The sequence below is a fragment of the Sciurus carolinensis genome, chromosome 3, assembly GCF_902686445.1.
Source record: "Sciurus carolinensis chromosome 3, mSciCar1.2, whole genome shotgun sequence".
Lineage (NCBI taxonomy): Eukaryota > Metazoa > Chordata > Mammalia > Rodentia > Sciuridae > Sciurus > Sciurus carolinensis.
This window is the reverse complement of record NC_062215.1, coordinates 51,296,636-51,318,135: the sequence shown is the minus strand read 5'-3', so window position 1 is coordinate 51,318,135 and position 21,500 is coordinate 51,296,636. Positions and strand designations below refer to the sequence as shown.

At 37.5% G+C, this 21,500-nt stretch overlaps 1 protein-coding gene across 5 annotated transcripts in view; it reads left to right on the top strand.

Moving 5' to 3' along the window:
- The window catches only part of Ndel1 (nudE neurodevelopment protein 1 like 1), a 32,911-nt gene that overhangs the window by 8,474 nt on the left and 2,937 nt on the right, over nucleotides 1-21,500 (top strand). For 2 of the 5 annotated variants that reach the window (XM_047545633.1, XM_047545632.1), the window contains 6 exons: nucleotides 1,220-1,373; nucleotides 2,259-2,407; nucleotides 3,805-3,941; nucleotides 7,553-7,726; nucleotides 10,550-10,641; nucleotides 15,595-15,746. In XM_047545633.1, coding sequence (XP_047401589.1) covers nucleotides 1,220-1,373; nucleotides 2,259-2,407; nucleotides 3,805-3,941; nucleotides 7,553-7,726; nucleotides 10,550-10,641; nucleotides 15,595-15,746 — 858 coding nt within the window. Of the gene's footprint in view, nucleotides 1-1,219; nucleotides 1,374-2,258; nucleotides 2,408-3,804; nucleotides 3,942-7,552; nucleotides 7,727-10,549; nucleotides 10,642-15,594; nucleotides 15,747-19,030; nucleotides 19,066-20,918; nucleotides 21,058-21,500 lie in introns of all 5 variants that reach the window. The other 3 variants (XM_047545634.1, XM_047545635.1, XM_047545636.1) reach the window with 3 other exon arrangements.

Here is a 21,500-nt window from a genome sequence, read left to right as displayed (position 1 = left end):
AATAGTATAAAAAGCTATAAATTTTTATATTATTCTAGTTATTAAAAATAGGAAAAGAGTATCATATATGATTTTATGATTTATGATGGGTTGCCACCAGTTATACCTATTAGACTGGGCCGTCTTGGACCTGCTCTGTGTCGTTTGCTCATTTGGAGATTCTTACATTCTGCTTCTTTTCAGGTGTGCATTATTAGTGTTTGGAGACAGGCAAACTTTGAGGTGGAAGGGATGAGCTTCAGGGCTAAGGAGCATTTTATAAAATTTCAGTTATTTAGTTGGATAAACTTATGGAAAATAACTTTTCAGCACCAAAATTTGTCTACAATTGCTTTTTTTCCTAAGTGGAATCTTTCCAAAGTATTTATATGTTTTCCTAGTTTGGTTAACAGAATTTACTAAGTCTTATCAAACCTTATTGTGCTTTCACTGGTATCACTGGGGACAATTACTCTATTATGCCTGTAAAGGTCAGGGGCTCTTTACCATTTTTTGTGTTGCAAATGCCTTTGAAGCCTATCAATCTCTTCTCAGAATGGTTTTAAATGCATAAAATTAAATAATAGAAATACAGCAGAAACTAATTATATCAAAAATAGTCATCTAAATATTAAACTAATTTGTGGTATAGTAATGTGTTACTGCATTAGTAAAAAAGATCTGGGGGGGATAATAACTATATAATTTTGAATTAGTGGTGAGAATAAATGATATTTAGAGATATCTGGGGATGGGGACATGACTCTGTGGTAGAGTGCTTACCTAGTATATGTGAGACCCTGGGTTTAGTCCCACCACTGCAAAAAAGAAAGAGAAGATATTTATAACAACTCTATTGTGATGTGAGAATATTTGTGATTTCTACTGGATAGAATTCAAGATAATGCCCAATTTTAGTTACTTTAGTATGAAAAAAAGATGCCTTCCCTACCCCTTCACTTAAGTCCTGTGGAGGAAAAAGCTAATGTTATTAATCCATGTAGAATTTTTATAAATATTGTAATCATTGATTTGTGAGTCTTTTGGGGGTTTATAACTCATTTTCATTGAGCTCAGAATATGTAGATAAGAAATACAGAACAGATTATCTTTATTGTTTAGCATTTTTTATGAGAACATTAATTTTCAGGCAAAAATTATTGAATTGATATATAATTATCTTCATTATGATCCTGTAGTTCCTACTATTACTCATCTTTCCTGCTTTATTTCTCATTAGCTTCCAGGAAGCTCGTGATGAGCTAGTTGAATTCCAAGAGGGAAGCAGAGAATTAGAAGCAGAGTTGGAGGCACAGTTAGTACAGGCTGAACAAAGAAACAGAGACCTGCAAGCTGATAACCAAAGACTGAAATATGAAGTGGAGGCGTTAAAGGTAATTGTGGCAGGAGAAGCAGTTGTCTGATTTACTGGGTTTTATTAGAATGAGAAGTATATTTTTCAAGTGCTGTTTAAGAGAAACGGGCAACAAAAATAGAAAAAAAAAAAAAAAGACTTAAAGCAAAAATTTAGAATAAAATATTTTCTTTTCATGGAACCAAGGGAAGGTTGTTCAGTGTTTAGAAGTTCACTTAGAAACTTAATGGCTCTCAGTTTTCTAGTTGTAATGTTCCTGGTTATATTAGAGTTCCTGTAGTTTTCAAAAGCTGTCTGATTACTTGACAGATTGTTTGCCTCATTGTACAGTACTTTAAAATTTTATATGAAATCTGCATTTATTTCATTATTGTTCATAGCCCCTTCATTTTGGAGCTTGTGTTAAAATTTCCCTTCTGAACAGGAATTTTCAGGAGTAAAAAGGTTAATTCCTTTCTCTGCTCTTCTCCGCCTGCCATAGCTAAATGCTTAGCAGTATTTCTGTAGGAAGTGGGTGGTTTGGGAATGGTGTGGAGGCAGGCAAGGTGTAGGGAATTTAGATTCTGATGGCATTCTGCTTCTCTGTTTGCACTGGTTTGCATTCAGCTTGAAAACGGTTTCCTTCCTAAGTCTGGGAATGTTGAGGCCAAGGTTTCATTATTTTACTTCTTTTCAGAAAGATCATTATTAGATTCATTTTTGAGAGGAGAGTGATTAAATTTTATTTGATTTAAAACACTTGGATGGATGTATCATTTACTTATTTTTAAAATACTGTAAAAAGAGTACAGTCAACAGATTGTGAGTGATTCCTTGCCCCCCCCTCCAACTTGAGTTACATTCTTTATTAAAGAAGACTATATATTAATGACACATCCTTTCTTCTCTATACCTGTACCTTCAGGAAAAACTAGAACATCAATATGCACAGAGCTACAAGCAGGTCTCAGTATTAGAAGATGATTTAAGTCAGACCCGGGCCATTAAAGAGCAGTTGCATAAATATGTGAGAGAGCTGGAACAGGCCAATGATGACCTGGAGCGAGCAAAGAGGTAAATGAAGATGTGTGTTTTGTGAGAATGACCAAAGTTGGCAATCTGTATCATTAGGCTCACCCTCTCACCTAGATCTTAGTCTCAGAGCATTTCCTTTTGGGTATATTGTTGGATTTGAAGGCACAAGTGTTGTCTTCCCAGATGACAGCCTTCCAAGCTTTTTTAAAAAAAATTTTTCCTTTTTATTTCTCCATGCACTGTGTTGGTCATTCTGATTTTTTTCAAGACTTGTCTCATGCATTCTGCCATTTTACCTCTGTATTAATACTATCATGCTTTCTGTGGGTCCTCATGTTTTATACCAAATTTTGCAGTTATTTCATAGTGGATCTGTCTTTGCATATATAGTCCTTTTCATTCTCTTCTGTTTGAATGCTGACCAGTGACTTTGTGCTGAACAACCTATGGTGGCTTGCTATTACTATCGCCAATTTTTCATGCTTCTGTAATTAGTTATTTCTTAACCATTCCAGACCTAATTCTTGTTACTTTACAATTATTGTCTGATATTATTTAATATTTATTAAGTGGCTCTTAGGTGATCGAAGTAATGCTAGGATTGAGGAATAACAGCTAAGCTAGTGACTACCCTTGGGGCTAACAGGTAACAACATTCACTGTGACTTTTTACTGTAGTAAAAAGTGTATAGGTTGCTCTGGGGCACAGAGGTGGGGGCAGCCAGAGCACCTGCGGGAACCAGGAAAGCCTTTGCAGATGTTGGAGTTGAGTCTGTAAGAAGAAAGAGAAGTTAAACAGGTGAAGGGACAGATTCAAAGGCAGAGAGGTAGGAATGTGCTAGAGGTTTTACTAGTTCACTTTGATTGAGGTGTCTGGAGACAACTTTGCTGAATGAGATAGAGTGGTTAAATGGGGTTAAGGCTAGGTTGTGAAGAACTGTGTGTGTTTGAGAGTCACTTATAGGCAACGGGGAGCTCTTTAAATTTTTTTTTTTTTTTTTCTTTTCAAACAAAGGAGTAATATCAGATTTTGAGAAGATAATACTGAGGAATTGAAAGTTGGGGAGGAGGCACAAAAGTCATTAAAGAGTAATCCAGATGATGAACAATTAAGGCAGAAGACTGGAGAAGTTTAGGGAAAAAGATTAAAAAGGAAATAATCTGAGAGACATTTTGGTAGTTGACAGGGATGGAATGGTTAAAATTGTAGATGACCTTGAGTTCTAACCTGAGATTAGGGAATTTTATTTCTGTAGAAGAGAGCATAGGGTGGGAGGGGCTCAGATTAGATGTGTGTTAATGTTTGTTAAATGGGTTGAGATCATTCTCTTTGAACTGGGCCAGACTGGCTAGGTCAGGAATGGTACGAGATAAACTGTTTCTTTTTGTAACAGCTATTTGTACAAGTTGTTTAACTTGTACACTGTTTTTTTAAGGGCAACAATAGTTTCACTGGAAGACTTTGAACAAAGGCTAAATCAGGCCATTGAACGAAATGCATTTTTAGAAAGTGAACTGGATGAAAAGGAATCTTTGCTGGTTTCTGTACAGAGGTTAAAGGATGAAGCAAGAGGTAAGATTTATAATTTAGAGGATATTTATCCATTTCTTTGCTGTCCTTAAGTCAGAGTAAGCTCAGGGATCAACCTCCTTTTTTTTCTATTTAATTATATATATATATATATATATATGTGTGTGTGTGTGTATTTTTTGTTTGTTTTGGGGGGGTGTTGGTGCTGATGGTTGAGCCTAGGGCTTCACTTAGGTACTCTATGGCTGAGCTACGTGTACCCTAGCCCTCACCTTCTTTTAAGTTGCCCTATGAATGCTTTTAATCTATTAATTTACTCAATATCTATGTCATCAATGCTAAGAGGTAGGTATTTCCCCTGTTTTATAGATGAGAAGACTGAGGCATAGAGAACTTGAGTTTTTTCCAAGGCAGTATAGCTTGTCAGGATTCAGATCCTGGTCTGTTTTTCAAAGCTTTATTACCACTGTGCATATATTGCTTGGTTTGTTTGGTTTTTTTTTCTTACTACTGTTTTGTTTTTTGGTACTGGGGATTGAACTCAGGGGCACTTAACCACTGATCCACATCCCAGCCCATTTTTATATTTTATTTTGAGACAGAGTTTCACTGAGTTGCTTAGGATCTCACTAAGTTGCTGAGGCTAACTTTGATCCTCCTGCCTCAGCCTCCTGAACCGCTGGGGTTATAGTTATGCACCACGGCACCTGGTTTCCTTACTACTGCTACCTAAATAATTTTGTTATGCACATAGCACTATATATGTACATACTGTTGTATATATATTATACATATAGTTAATATATATTTTCCTCAAAATAGTTTGCTCTTTCTGCTTTTCTCCTCTGAAGCATAATAGAATGCAGAGTATCTTGAAGAAGATAAAAATCTCACCAGTCCTTTTATTTGGAGGGAGTCCACTAAGAGTTTGGCATATTTCTTTCTGTTCTTTTCTATGACTTGCATATCTCTCAGTTTTTTCCCTTTATATAATTCCTGTCACCTATCTTCTGTGCCCCAAGACAATCAGATACATACAAGTTTTTTTTTTTTTTTTTTTTTTTCACTCCCCAACATTTGCCTTGAACAGAGAATCCTACTTAGGGAATTCTATATCTGTACCATTGAGAAATCATATAAAATAGATTTTTAAAAATGTTATACAATATTCTATTGTAGTTATGTTTCAAGGAGTTCTTTATTGGTGACTTTTTTTTTTTCACCGTAAATTGTGCTATGACTGGAATTCTCAGATGTAACATTTAGGAGTATCTTTGATTTCCTAAAAAGAAATTTTTGTAAGTGGCAAAGGAAATGAAGGTTTTAATGGTCATAATATACAAAGCTATCTTTTTATATAAGTTGATACCTTTTTGCTCCCCCTAGCAGTGACTAAGGGGGGTCCTTCTCACATTGTTTATCAACATCATTAATAATAAAAATACATTTAAAATTACTTAAAAATCAATCTATTTGAAGGTTGAAAATTGCTTTTTCTTTTTTTGGTACTGGGCTTTGAACGTAGGGGTGCTTAACCACTGAGCTACTTCCCAGCCCTTTTTTATTTTTATTTTTTGAGATAGGGTTTCCATAAGTTTTCTGAGCCTGGTCTTGAATTTGGAATCCTCTCGCCTTAGCTGCCAAATTCCTGGGATTATAGGCATGTGCTACCATTTCTGGCCCCAGCCTTTTTGAATTTATTTTGAGACAGAGTGTTGCTGATTTGTCTTGCTAATTTGTTGAGGCTGGCCTTGAATTTGCCATCCTTCTACCTGTGCCTCAGGAGTCACTGGGATTATAGACATGTGCCACTGGGTCTGGCTTTTCGTTGCTGCTTTTTTTTTTTTTTTTTTTTTTTTTTGTGGTGGAGGGAGGTACCCAAGGATGCTTAACCACTGAGCCACATGCCCGCATCTTCAGTCCTTTTTATTTTTTGAGACAGGGTCTCACTAGTTGCTTAGGATCTTGCTAAGTTGCTGAGCCTGGCTTTGAATTTTTGAACCTCCTGCTTCGGTCTCCAGAGCCACTGGGATTAACTCTTGTTTTAGTTAGCTTTTTCATCACTGTGACCGAAAGACCTGACAAGAACAGCATAGAGGAGAAAACATTTATTTGGGGTTTCAGAGGTTTCCACAGAGGCGCTGACTGTAGCCCTGGGCCTGAGGTGAGGTGGAATATCATGGCAGTAGAGCATGGTGGAGGAAAGTACCTCAGGACATGGCCACCAGGAAGCAGAGAGCCATGCTCACCAGCGACGAAATATAACCCCCAAAGGCATGTCCCTGGTGACCTATCTGCTCCATTCATAACCTACCTGCCTATAGTTACTTCCCAGTTAATCCATATCAATGGCTTAATGTACTGATTAGATTAAGGCTCTCATAACCCAATCATTTCACCTCTAAACTTTCTTGCATTATCTCACACATGAGTTTTTGGGGGATTCCTCACATCTAAACCATAACAACTCTTTTATAGGTTGTGTGTTTTTTTGTGTTTGTGTGCCTTCCCCCTCCTGATGTATTCATCTGCAGAGTTTCCTATAATTTATATGATGTATAAAATATTAACTTTATATCTTATTTACTTACAATTGTGGTAAAAAAATAAAATTACATTTAACATCTTAGTCATTTTTAAGAGCATAGTTCAGTAGTGTTAGGTATTCTCACATTATTGAGTAATAGATCTCTGGAACTTTTTTATCTTGGAAAACTGAAACTGTGTAAACCATTAAAGAACAGCTCTTGTGTTCCTCCCCAACCCCTGGGACCATAGTTCTACTTTCTGTTTCTATGAGGTGACTACTTTAAACACTTCACATAAGTATAATTATACAATATTTGTCTTTTTGTGATTGACCTTTTTTTCACTTAGCATAGTATCCTAAGGTTTAGCCATGTTATAATATGTGACAGAATTTCCTTCTTTTTAAATAATAATATTCTGTTACATGTATCCATTTTCTTCATTCATCCATGGATGGACATTTGGTTTTCTTACACCTCTTGGCTATTATGATTAATGCTGTTAGGAGCACAGGTGTGCATATTATATCTCTGTGATCCTGTTTTGAATTCTTTTGGATCCCAGGATTGGGATAACTTTGTATCCTTTTTTAACATAGGCAAATATTCTGTAGGTTCATTGTGTAACTGGAAAAGAGAACATTAATTTTGGGTTAAAAATTCAATATTTGAAAGAAAAAAACTTTGAATATTTTTTCTAAAACAAAATATTTCATAATGATAATTAAAAAACAATTTAAAATTGTAAAACTACACTTCATTAATTTTGCAATAATATCTATACTCCATCATTTCAAAATGAAAGCAAATGAGTTGGTAAAGAATATTTATTTTTGTGTCATATAGTATACTATGAGTTCTATTTTGGATCCTGCCCTATTTCTTTTTGCATTTGGGCATAGTGACTGTTCTTTGAGGTTAGAGTATTTTTAAATTCTAAGAGATCATTCAAATCTTAGAGTTGTCATTTTTATTTCCCTTAAAGTGGAAGTTGTTAAATAAGAATTTCATTTCTGAGAAACAGTACTTGAGGAAGAAGGTCTTTATGACACTGCAGGTATGACTTTGCTTGGTGTATTTGCTCCCTCTAGTGAGTATTCTGCCTTTGTTTGCAACATTTTGCAGATTTAAGGCAAGAACTAGCAGTTCGGGAAAGACAACAGGAAGTGACCCGAAAGTCGGCTCCCAGTTCTCCCACGTTGGACTGTGAGAAGATGGATTCTGCTGTCCAGGCTTCACTTTCCTTGCCAGCCACTCCTGTTGGCAAAGGAACGGAAAACAGTTTTCCTTCACCGAAAGGTTTGTGCTGTTTTTTCTCTTTGAGACTGTGTTAGATTATCAACTGAGGAGGATTTGTTGATGAAACAGGAATTGCGAAGGCTCAAGCACAAGCAGTAATTGCAGTTTTGTTGTTGTTTTTGTTTTTTGTTTTTTTTTTTTTTTGGTACCGGGGATTGAACTCAGGGGCACTTGACCACTGAGCCACATCCCCAGCACTATTTTTTGTATTTTTTTAGAGAGAGTCTCTCACTGAGTTGCTTAGCACTTTGCTTTTTGCTGAGGCTGGCTTTGAACTTGCCATCCTCCTGCCTCAGCCTCCCGAGCTGGCCACAGAGCCCAACCAGTAATTGCAGTTTGAAAGTTGGTTTAGTGAAGTGCTTTATGAAGCAGAGGAAGGTTTTCCTAAGTCACTTCTATGTAGAAAACAAGGAGATGATGGCTGCATTTAAGACAGGAGCAACTTAATAAATTGAGGTTTTAAAAAGTGAAGGGTTTAGAAAGAAATTTTACTTTTTGGTTGAAGAAGTAGAACATAATCATGCAGGTGGTTTTTTTTTGGGGGGGGAGGGGGCTGGGGATGGAATCCAGGGCCTTGCTCATACTAGATAAGTGCTTTACCTCTGAACCAGCTCCGTGCAGAAAAATTAAAAACACAGAAAAGAAAAAAAGAAAAACCATCTATAATCTTAACAATTTAAAGACAATTATCTTGAGAATTTTCAGTTTTCCTACTGTGTACTTGTATGTGTTTATGCACATCTCCTTGTCATACTCAAGTTTTGGAATCATACTTAAATAGTTTTACTTTTTGCTTTTGCTACTTCTTAATATTATGTAAAACTAGGGACTTTTATACACAGCTATACGGAATCTGTGAGTTAACATTCAGATGCATTTAAGACTAGTTTGAATAGATATGCCCATTCTATTAACATGATGGCAAAAGCAATCCGGAGAAGGAGAAAAACCATTCATTAGTCACTAGATAGAACCTTAGTGGGGAATTCCAAATCTCTTGATTCAGATTTGTTTAGTTTTTGCAGCTCTTATCTTGGCAATTTCCACTCTTCCATTCTGCTTTCATCCCAAACTGAAGCAGTCTTTCCTCCCATTCTTTTTAAAGGATAGGACTTTAACTTTCAGAGTGAAAGAAGGAGGTTTGCTCTCTGGGCAATTAGTATAGTAAACTCTGTATCTGGGCTGCTTAATAATGTAACCCCTAGCTGCATGTAACTTTAAATTTATATTGACTGAAATGAAATGACATATAAAATTAAGTTTTTTAGTTGCACTAACCACATTTCAAGTGATCAAATTATCTTAGGCTTATTATGAGATGAAATTAGGTAAGTGAAAATGCTGTGTAGTCATATGGCAGTAGTTACTAATTATATTAGTATGTTCCAAGTTTGCTGCTGAGGATATAGCAGACACTGTATAGTTTATAGCTGTCATCAAAAGTTCTCACTGTCAGATACTTGTTTATATGAAGACTTCACAGTTACTGAACTCTTGAGAATTAACAAAGTTTTGCTTTTATTGCTGTTAATTAGAATTGTACAGATAAGTTCTGAAAATTCTTTGGTTGTTCACTAATCAGAATAGTTGAAAGCATCAGTTGGATGAGACCTAAAGACAGTGCACATTCTTTTATAGCCCATTAGAGTTTTTATTCAGGGTCCTGGGGAGTTAACAGGACATAGAGCCTGCCTTGACACAGAATTAGATGTCAACCCTAAGGCAGCATTGACAAATAGACATTTTTAATTTTTATTTTTAATATTTAACTACAGAATATGATTTTTTTAATTGGTTCTTTTTATAGATACATTTTTAGATTGGCACCTTCTAGTGAAAGTCCTAACAGGATCTTTAAAATTAAGAAGATGATGATGTAGTTGTTTTGGAATAGTAAATGTGGAAGAATGATCAAGAAAAGTTTGAAATAAGCTAATAACAAGAAGGGGCTTTGCCTTCTGAGATACCAAAAATATATATTTTTTAAGTTTGTTTTTATTTTAAAAATGTTTTTAGTTGTAGATGAATGAATACCTTTATTTTATTTATTTATTATGTGGTGCTGAGGATTGAACCTAGTGCATCACACATGCTAGGTGGGTACTCCACCACTGAGCCACAATCCCAGCCCCCCGCAAAATACATTTTAACATTATATTAATTAAATTACTTCTACATGTATGAAAACATTACATGATACTCCATTAATATATACAATTTTATGTATCAGTTAAAATGAATAACACTTCTAGTGGCATAGACTTAAATAATTCAGTGGAACTGAAATATATTTAAATGTTAAGGAATTCAGTCTATAGTTATGGTCTTATTTCAGATGAGATATCTTAACCTAAATGGTATTAGGACAATTGGCTATCCATTTGAAGGAAAAGATTTAGATATATCATAGGCAACCATAAATTACAGGTACATTGAATGATCTAGGCTTTTTTTCCTTCTTCTGTATGCTGGAGATTGAACCCAGGGCTTTATGCATGCTAGCAGTGTACTCTACCTCTGAGCCATACTCTTTAGCCCTTAAATGATCTAAATAGTAAAAAGATTTAGAAAACTTCTAAGGGAAAATATGGGGAACATTTTTTAAATAACTGAGATGGGGAAGCCAAAGGTCTGTCCTGTCCCTGGCCAAAACTCAAAGTTTAAAACATAAATGTTACACTGAGAGATAAATGTATATGAGAGAAAGGGTTAGTTCGAAATAGTATTATTGATTTTGCTTGGAGTGTGTACTCCTTTGTAATATCAGCAACAAAACCCAAATGTAAAGGGAACTGCTAATGTCATCACTCTCTTTTTCTCTAGCTATACCAAATGGTTTTGGAACCAGTCCACTAACTCCTTCTGCTAGGATATCAGCACTAAACATCGTGGGGGATCTCTTACGGAAAGTGGGGGTAAGCATTTAATTATTTATCACTAGGTGTTGCCACTGCCCAGGTAGAATTGAGTTGTTTCTTAATTGGAAGTGAGGGAGGAATAAAAGGATACTTACCTGTAGTAAAAAACTGTAACAAAGCAAAGGCATCCAGTGACTAGAAGAGACCACTGTAGACGAACATCTGCAGTGTTGGACTTTTGGTGCCTCTGCAGAAGGGCCTGAGCTTTGAGGTTGCCACTTGGGTGGTGTTCTAGTTCCCCATTGCTGTGTTTTATAGCATGGCATCTCTGCCTTTGTTTAAAATACTTACTCTAAGACCTGTGAGTGTCTCTGACCACACTCTAATATTATTCTTTGCCCCTGTTTTCCATTCTCCTGGTCATTCCCTCATCTTTTATTTTGTGGGATGTTTAGCTTGTGGTATTACTACTCTTTGACTCCATCTAAATGCTCTTGGGCCACCTTAACTTTAGTCCCTTCTCCTTAGCTCTAACCTTGTATTCCATAACAGTTTGTTTCTTGAAATAATAAACTAGTTTTTCTGCTTATTTCGTTGTGTGTGTGTGTGTGTGTTTTGAGGAGGAGTCTTGCTATGTTGCTCAGGTAGGCCTTAAGTTCCAGGACTCAAGTGATCCTCCTGCTTTAATCTTCTCAGTAGCTGGGACTATAGGTGTGTGCTACAATGCCTGGGTTCTTATTCAGTTTAATGCCTAGTATTTGACCTTACTCAGGAGTACTACTTTATTTATGTATCGTTGTATTTGTCTTTATCAGCCATCCCTTGCTTTTGTTTCCTTCCTACTCCTCTGTGATGACACAGCTCACTTACTCTGTGACTGTTGACTTCTTGATCTCTTTGGCCATAAAGGACCTGCAGTCTGGAACAACTAAACAGTTGGATTACTGCAAGCTGTTAAAGGATCATATGGATTGATGTCATTACTATAATGTTACTATTTCTAGCATTAGTTTCCTTTCTCATTTTCCTCAGTGGCTTTTACTTTTCACTTTCAGTAACCAACTCTTACAACTTCCACCATTCATACCATCCCTTCACTTATTTTTGTGTATAGAATTTTCTGAAAACATTAGAAGTTGCATTATACTTTAAAGAAGAAATGGGAGACCAAGACATGATGTCCTATGTTTGCCTTTTCTGGCTCAAAAACCAGATTATTTTCAAACTGATTTTCTCTCATTTTAAAGTTATTACAATAAAAAGTAATGTACATGAATCATTCATTAGTACATAGATTAATCTTTTTTAAAAAATATTGTTTTAGTTGTAGATGGACACAGTACCTTTATTTGATTTATTTATTTTTATATGGTACAGAGGATCACACCTAGTACCTCACACATGCTAGGCAAGCGTTCTACCACTGAACTACAACCTGAGCCCTAGATAAATCTTCCTTCATTCCCAAGATGACCATGTTTTTTTTTTTTCTACTTAAAAAAATTTTTTTTTAGTTTTATTTTTACAGACTGCATTTTGATTTATTGTACACAAATGGGGTACAACTTTTCATTTCTATGGTTGTACACAGTGTAGTTTCACACCATTCCTGTAATCATACATGTACATAGGGTAATAATGTCTATCTCAGTTCACTATCTTTCCTTCCCCCACCCCTTCCACCCCATTTCCCTCTACATAATCCAAAGTTCCTCTGTTCTTCTCTTATCACCCCCGCTTCTCCACACTTATGTAAGGATGACCATGTTTTAACTCTACTTTTCATAAGTTTTGTTTGCCCTTATAACTTAAAATGATGTGTTTGCCTTCATCTTGATTTAATCAACTTGAAGCAAAAAAAAAAAAAAAAAAAAATTTAACCTACCTCCTCCCAATTTTATGTTTATTTTTTGTTCTCTTTATAACTTAATTTTATATATATATTTTTGATGGTGCCGGAGTTCAAACCCAGGGTGTCACACATAGTAAGCACATATTGTACCACTGAGATACATCCTCAACCCTAAATAACTTTCTTTCTTTTTTTTTTTTTGGGGGGGGGGTGCTGGGGTTCAAACCCAGGGCCTTGTGCTTACAAGGCAAGCACTCTACCGACTGAGCTATCTCCCCAGCCCCTAAATAACTTTCTTAAGCCTCTGTTTCTGAACTGCTAGACTCTATCTCAACTCCCTAATCTCTCCTCTCTACCCTACTGCTCATTCTTGAGCTCTTTATTGGTTCTGAAAATTAAAAATTAGTCAAATAGACTTTACATTCTGATGCCCATGCATGTATGTATATTTACTGCATAATCATAGAGGAGGAGCTGGGCTCCTTATATCTGTACAGTAAACAGATGTTTCAGACATTTTGTTTTTTGTTTATTTAAAATCATAGCATATATGTAGCCTAGCTGATTTGTATGCCTTTTTATTTTCCTAGCATTTGGAATTACTTTTCTTGTGGTTGAAGGAACATATGCTTTCTTTGTGATATCTCTTTATCTTCCAGCCTCTCATTCACACTCTGCTGAATGTCCTGACTTCTAGGGCTGTTGTGCCACTGTCACCCTAGACTTTTTCTCCATCATACTCTTGATTAGTTCTACCTGCCAGTTGAACCCCTGTTATTTTTCTTTGTTCCTTTTTTGTTTTGCTTTGTTATTTTAAGTAATTTATTCAGAAGTGGTGATGAAAGTTTAATTTGGAGTCCTTACATGGTTTACCCATTTAGCCAACAGTCTGTCTTCTAAGATGTCACCAAACTTTGATGTGCAGTTATCCCCTAGTCCCCAAGTGCTTTCATGCATATTTTATTTTGTGCCTTCCCCACTCTTGCAGGATAACAGTCCATTCCTATTATCCATTATCTCTTCACAGAGAAAATCAAGGCCATCTGATTTAAACTTACTTGATTTCTTCTCCAACCTTCTATTATTTAACTCCTATTATTCTGTAGTCATTCTTCCTTTTTGTCTCAGTGGTAGAAGTATCGGATTACAGCCAGTGGCTAGTATTCTCCATCTGTGCTTTGGATTCTTTCCTTTCAACCGTCTTATCTTTATTTCTCCATATGTAATATTTATGTATTCCATGATATATGTTATACATATATACTTTATGTGTGATGTTTATGTATCACTTATTACTTTTTTTGGTGCTAGTAATTGAACCCAGGGCATTGTGCGGGCTAAGCACATATCCTACCACTGAGCTGCACTCTTAGCCCCTTACATAATTTTTTTTAATCTTTAAAAGCAAAAATAAGAGTAGCTTTGCTTTCCTTTTACTCTGCATCTCTCTTTAGCCATCACCCTTCTCTCTTCCCTTTACAGCCAAGCCTTTTGAAAGCCTGTCTGTGTTTATTGTTAGCATTTTGAGCACGCACATAGTCCCTAGACATTCTGGTCTGGGCTCTGTTCTCTGCTCAGCTCACTAAAACTGCACACTGGTGATCTCAGTACTGTCAAATCCAGTGTGTGCTGTTCTAATTTTGTTTGAAACATTCAATGCTGACCTGCTTTTTTTTTTCTCCCTGAAATGTCCTCTTTCCTCTGCTTCCCTGATGTCATTTAATGGCTGCTCACACCTTTCTGCCCAGTCTTCTTAGTCATCTTGTTGGGTCTTTACCTGCCTTTTCTGGTTTTGCTGAGTTCCAGCCTTGATTTTCTGATCTTATAACTCACAATCATGAATTCATCTACCACTCTACCACTGGGTGAATCACAGCCTCTAGATCATCCTTTTCTCTTGAAAAGACCCAGTGCTTTACATTTGTGTGTGTCACTGATGCTTCAAACAAAACTTGTGCCTGCCATATGACAGATGTTCAGAAAACAATTTGAATGAATGGACAAGTGTCTGCACTGAATAGAATTCATGACTTTCAATGTCTACTGGGGATGTATGTATTTATAAGTCAGCAAATGATTTTCACTCAGCTTATCCTTCAAGGTCATTACCTCTCTTCTTTCTGTCATTATTTTACTGGCTCATTATCCTTTTTGTCATAGGAAGGAGGGAGGAGAAAAAGAATTTTCAGTCTGTTTTGATTGCTGTTCCCTAAGCAGTCTTATTGAAATTTTAGGGGTAGGACATCCAAATGGATTCTCAAATATGTTAGCTTCAGATTTAATTTATCTGTGTGTTTTTACTCTTTTAGTGTCATGGATGACAGGATTGGATTGTATGTTTTGTCCCCCCCCCCTTTGTTTTTTGGCCATGGATTATGTTTTCCTTTTTGGGGAGTGGTATTTGATTTGGTCAGAGTGTTGATGGGAAGGAGGGAGTTGGTGATGTCTACATGTGTGGAAATAGATAAGAAACTGAAATTCTCATCATGTAGTCTGTTGGTAAAGCCTGGTACTTGCTACGTGTTATGACAGGTGCAAAGTAAAAATACTCAATTTAGAGGTAAATACTAAAGGGCCAGTATCATTTTCAGGTGAATTATTAAATTATAGATAAAGAGTATCAGTTAAACATTTTATAGTGTGCTCTCAGGAATAAAATGACTTTTAATTTCCTGTGAAATTATTGTAAATGCTTGTATCCATTCTGATGCATTGGAAAAAACTAGACAGAAGAACCTACAAAAATAATTGGCTGCATTAAAAACATTCTCAAGTTGTGTTTTTGGATTCTTTATGATGCTTGCTTCCAACACACACAAACCCCGGTATCACCCCAACCAGTAGAGATAATGGATGGGATCAGGAGACCTAGGATCTGTCTGTACCTACTGTGCCACATTTTTCTTAGTTGTCAGGTGGAATTGTGTCTGTATCCTTCAGTAAGACTGACAGGCATAAACACTTGAGGTCTTTAGAAAGGGAGTCAGCATAAACATTTCCTCTTTCTGTTAGAAAGTCCATCAGTCGTGGCTTAACCAAACCACCATTATCAACCAGGAGAGTAAAGGCTGAACCTTGAAATAGATATGGTTTGAAATGCAAATTTTTCTTTGTAGCTCCTGTTTTGACAACCAAATCATTCTTTCTTCCTTTCTTAGGCTTTAGAATCCAAATTAGCAGCTTGCAGGAATTTTGCAAAGGACCAAGCATCACGAAAATCCTATATTTCAGGGAATGTTAACTGTGGGGTGATGAATAGCAACGGCACAAAATTCTCTCGATCAGGGCACACGTCTTTCTTTGACAAAGGGTAAGTCCTAGATTTTTTAAGTGAACGGAGTGGTAATGTTGCAGAAAAAGTCAATAGATTATTAAGTCTTGAGAAGGTAAACTAAGTTTGATAAACCCAAAGCCTATTCTCATTCAAATCCTGGAGGACAGAAATCTGTTGTCATCGTCTGGTCCCTGTGGAGTCTGTTGCCCCAGGTACCTGAAGTCTGCAGCTTTTGTCCTGGGAGCAGACTCTTGAAGGCAACAGTGCTGGGCTCAGGCAATTCTGTAGGGCTATGCTGTGATCCCAGTTCTCCAGGTTTTACAGCCTAGGAAACTTGCTCAACAAATCTTTTTTAAGGGTTAAAGCAAACACTGCAGTTATGTATGTCCAAATTTTTAAGCAAACCCTTTATCTGAAAAATTTAGAAAAAATATAAAACCCTGAAGTATTTAGACACTGGGTCAAATTCAGTTTAGGAGACACAACTTCTGAATACAGAGGAGATCTTTTTTTTAGAGGATTTTAGAGAAAACTGTCATAAGATTGAAACAGTGGTATATTCTTAATAAAAAAAATTCAGTTGGTATATAAGTTTGTGAAATTAAAAGTACTATTTTCTGCTGCACGGTTTATTGCATTCCTTAGAGTTATTCTTAGACATGTAAAATCATATTTTTATGCATCTGCTATAAACTTTTTGCAATGCACACAGGATTATACTTTAATTGTTGCTCTGTAACCTTTCTATCATGACTTACATTGCCTGTGTCTTTCCACGTCATTACATATTATTCTACCTGATTTTTTTTTTTAAACATTGCATGACTATTCTATTCTGAGCATGCCTTAACATAGGAAACTAGTTAGGGCCTGTGGCCTAGAGATGCTGACCATGTTACTTTAGGTAGTTACTGTAATATACAACTGAGACATCCTATGATCCCTTGCCATTGTCTCTGCTTTGAGTCCTGAAAATGATTCTTCCATGTTTGTTTTCTTTTTTTGATGAAATGCAGGTACATCTCTAGAAATTTTCACAATTTCTTAAAGAGCTTATGTTTTCTGCTAGCCTCAATAATTATAGAATGTTTACAGAAGACCAATTTGATACATAATGCACTTTTAAAAGGATCTTATTTTCCATCTTTACTGTCCCTAGCAGTGTTCTGTTTCATCTCTGGTGCCTTAAGAGAATTCTGCCCTGAAGTACACACATTTCATTAAGGTTATTTTAGAATGTATTAAAATCACATTCTAAAATATCAGTATATAAATCAGAACTTTTTTCTAACTTTTGCAGTTTCTTTGGTGGGGTAAGTATAAAATTAATTTTTCCTTAGGCTTAGGAATTTCAGGAACACTTGGTGAGTTACCCCTGTGTTTATACACAGGGGTATACACAGTTACCCCTGTGTTTATAAGGGTACATTTCACATTAGAGTAGCCATTTTCCTCAAATAATATGGAGAAAGTTTTTTTTTTTTTTTTTTTTTTTTTTTTTTTTTGCAGTGCTAGGGATTGAACCCAGGGCCTTGTGCTTGCGAGGCAGGCACTCTACCAACTGAGCTATATCCCCAGCCCTTGGAGAAAGTTTTTTAAGGGAAGTCTTCAAGTGTGTTGGAAATGAGGTCTAATTATTTTCTCCTGCAATTTCTAATTACCTCCAGTAGTGTAGTTATTAATCTTTGTCTAGAAGCACATTTCTTGGTGGGCCTCAGTTATCTTGTGACATGAGAATAGGAATGAACCAAAACTGGTTTGGTTGGACAGGTGCCTTTGTGTTTGGAGTACTTCAGGATGGTCACAATAGGGAGGGAGGAATAACACTATCTGTTCAGGCTCACTGCTCCTGCCTTCCATTTGCCTTCTGTCACAGAGCAGAGATTGCCCAGAGATGAACCTATTCTTGGGGAAATTTGGGGATCCAATGTAGGCTAAAAGTTAGAGTGGCCTTGGGCTCTCTGCCTGAGCCCCTGCCTCCAGGGAGCTGGCTAGATGCAGTGTAGGCATTATTTCCTGGTCTGAACTAGGAAAGGGGCTTCCCAATAGAACTGATTCCAGGTGGTTCTTGGTTTTGGTTTTAAATTGTATGAATTTTATATTGTATTATTTCTACCAAGAGAGACTATGCTTTTGTGGGTTGGCCCTTGCTCAAGTGTTGGGCTTACTTGACAAGTGAATTGTGTATGTACTGCAGTACTAACTGACTGTTGCTTGAGTGATCTTCATCTGGTGGCCATATTCCCTGAAGATAGCTTTTCTGTGGGTTTGCTATTTTTTCACTTCCTTAATGCTTTGCTTTGATTCTGGCTTCCTTCTGGTTGCCTAACATTTTTTTTTTTTTTGTACTGGGGTTTGAACCCGAGGACACTTAACCACTGAGCCACATCCCCAGCCCTTTTTTGTATTTTATTTAGAGACAGGGTCTCACTGAGTTGCTTAGGGCCTTACTAAGTTGCTGAGGCTGGCTTTGAACTTTCGATCCTCCTGCCTCAGCCTCAGGCTGCCTAGCTTTTTATCTGTAGTCTTCTGCTGACCTTATCTACACATAAAAACCAAGGTGGTAAGCACCAGCAGCAAAAGGAAAGGAGGGGGATATCTCAATTCCCAGATCCATTATTAAATCTAGCATAATTAAAAAAAAAAAAAAAGGGAAACCAGTCTTTATAGAATTGAGAAGTATGGTTTGTCGTTTCATCATGTGAAACGTTTTAAAAAGCCCTAGGCTCTAGAATTTGCCTGTCCCGCTCCTTGTCCCTGAGGAGGCCGTAGTGGTCATTGTAACTCACTAGTACAACTCGAGACCTGTAGGAAGGTTATTTTGGGGAGGAGTTGTCAGTAGGTTTGTGTGGGGGTGGGTGTACAGGGTCACCCCACCTTCTTACCCCTTGCAGAAGATGCAAAGAAGCCTTACCACAGGAAACCATCCCTAAACTGGGCGCATTGCTTTACAGGAGCAAGAAGTATTTTGAAAATTCCAGTTGAGAATTTTTTGGAATCAGGATTTTAACTAGTCAGGAATCTCTCCACCAGTTCTTGAAATGCTGGCTGCTGTGCCTTCTTGCACTGGTTCCCCTCACCAATGATAGTCCTTCATGTCCCCATCTAAAAGGGTACAAATTTTGTATGTGGTATAGTAAGTTGAAAACTTTTTTCTCCGTAAGTCTGATTTAGTTTCTTATATATCACTTACTCTGTATTTGCAAACCAGTCTCTTTTCTTTTGGGCTTTGTATAGGTGGGCATAGACTAATTTTAGGGCACAATGTGAAAATAGTATTTGCACTACTATTTAATGTTTTTTCCTTTTTTTTTTATTAGGCAAGAAAAAGTCATATTTCCCACGTTGTTCATGGGTAACTGAATTTGTTTGCTGTGCTCTTTCCTTCTTTCTTAATCATGGTGTGTGGTGGAAGACACATTAACAAACTGGTTTTACTAACTGCTTGGGGCTGATTTAGCTCTAACCAACTTACAGCCCATGAGTGAGCTTTCAAGATCTTGTTTTACTTGACTATATACTATTGCTCCATTATTAGTAGCTCAGCCGTATGAAATAAAAACTTCAGTGGATGGGTATGGTGGCCCATTCCTGTAGTTCCAGCTACTGTGGGAGGCTGAGGCAGGAGGATTGCTTGAGTCCAGCAGTTTGAGGCCAGCCTGGGCAACATGATGAGACCTTGTCTCAACAAGACAAAACAAACCATCAGTGTAGTGGTCCTGGGTGGTTAGATAGCATGCCTGGTGATACCATGTCAGGCAGGTTGCTGGGATGATGATATCTGAGTCCATGGTGAGGGCTGAGTGTCACTGTCAGGCTCTGGGATCACATTTGACTCTCTTCAGGGGGATAAAGCGCCTCCTGTCTTCCAATTGCTTTTCTTAAGTCAGGCATCAGTAATTATGAACTCGTTTGCTTATTTGCTTTCTTTTGTGTTCCCAGATTAAACTAGAATGGCAGATGGGATGTGTGTGTAAGATCTGTCTTAGTTTCAGAGTTGCATTTCAGTTTGCACAGTCTGGGCTAGGGATTGAAGCTGCCCTGAGCTTCAGTGTATCCATTGAAATAGGGTGACCCGGACCCTGGAAAGTGCTTCCTGCTCTTCTGAATTAGCTCGAGCTGCCTTCTCAGGTGTACCGACCTCCTTCTTTGGCAGATTTAGAGTTTCCCTCCTTTATCTCTATTGTTAGATTTATTGTCTTCCTGGCTGACTTCTAAACATGCATTAGTTCATTTCCCCTTTTTACTACTAGGTTGCTGTTTTACAGCTGACCTTAGTTAGCACCTTTTCTTAGCAGAAGTCTCAGTTCTCCTTAACTAGACATTGGGTAAAATCATAAATTTCACAGGTTGGGAACCTTTTCTCTTTGGTACTAGGAATTGATCCAGGAGCACTGCACCACTGAGCTACATCCCAGCCTCCTTTTTATTTTTTTATTTTGAGACTCAGTCTTGTTGAGTTACCTCTAACTTGCAATCCTCCTGCCTCAGCCTCCTGAGTTGCTGGAGTTATAGTTATGTGCCATTGTGCCCAGCGTGGATAGTTGACTTGCAGATCTGTCTGTCTTTTCCTGCCTGACCTTCCATTGAGTACTGTGTGGTCTATTGGACCATTTCCCTTTGACTCTTTTGCAGTTTCTGATGCATATGGAGGTGTTTTTTTCTTTTGGAATCCTTTCTCCTTTGTAGTTTCCTGGAGGGACCTCACCAGACTAAAAATCCCACCTGTAGGGTCAGTGTTCTTCCTTTGGTTTTAACTTCCCACTTTTAATTGTGTGTGTGTGTGTGTTTGTGTATTTTTTAGTGGGGGTACTCATGGGCACTAAACCACTGAGCCACATCCCAGCCCTATTTTGTATTTTATTTAGAAACAGAGTTTCACTGAGTTGCTTAGTGCCTCTATGTTGCTGAGGCTGGCTTTGAACTCATGATCCTCCTCTTTCGGCCTCCTAAACCCCTGGGATTATAGGCATGTGCCTGGCTCCATATATTATCAGTGCATTATAGTTGTATATTTTCATGGGATTTGTTGTTACTTCCCACTTCTCAACTCAGAGGAGAGATGCCGAGACCCTGGCAGATTGTCCTCCTCTCTCTACCCCTTCCACCTTCAAGTCAAGAGTTCCACTTCTATCCATGCAGAAGTTATTTACCTATTTCCAGTTTACTCTTTGTATCCTGTATTGTACTGCTTATTTTTCTCACTAGAGCTGATGTGCATTGGAAGCAGCAAAGCAACTGCTTGCTGGTGACTGTTGAGTGGCTTCTGGCCAGAGGAGGCTGGGAAGGGCTAGTGTCCTGGGCATCTGGAGGCAGGTTGTGGCCCAACTTCTCCACAACTCACTGGGTGAGCTTGAGTTAATGATTGGACCTTCTCCTTGGTTTCCTTAGTTCTGTAAAATGGGGATAAACTTGATATTTCTTAAGTTTCATCTAACTTGAAAATGCTGGAATCCTACCTCCAAACCTGCAAGTGGATCCACTCTTGTGGTTGCTGCTTTTGTATGTCCCCATGGGCTAGGTGCCAGATTCTTCTTGGCAACCCACAGTGCTCCCTCTCTGCTGAATTTTGGTGGCTGTCTGTAGTAAAGCTGGCCCTATCACAGTCATCTGTGAGGCCAGGAAACGTAGTTACATGTTGGAGGAGAGGCCATTTGTGTTGTTCTTCTTGAGGTTTCTGGGAGGCGTCAGGAATTGGGGATTCTGAAACTAATGACAGGTGGGCTTTTTAGGTGAGTGGCCCCCAGCCTCTGTGAATCTACAGGGATGTAGCCTTGAGAGAATGGAGAA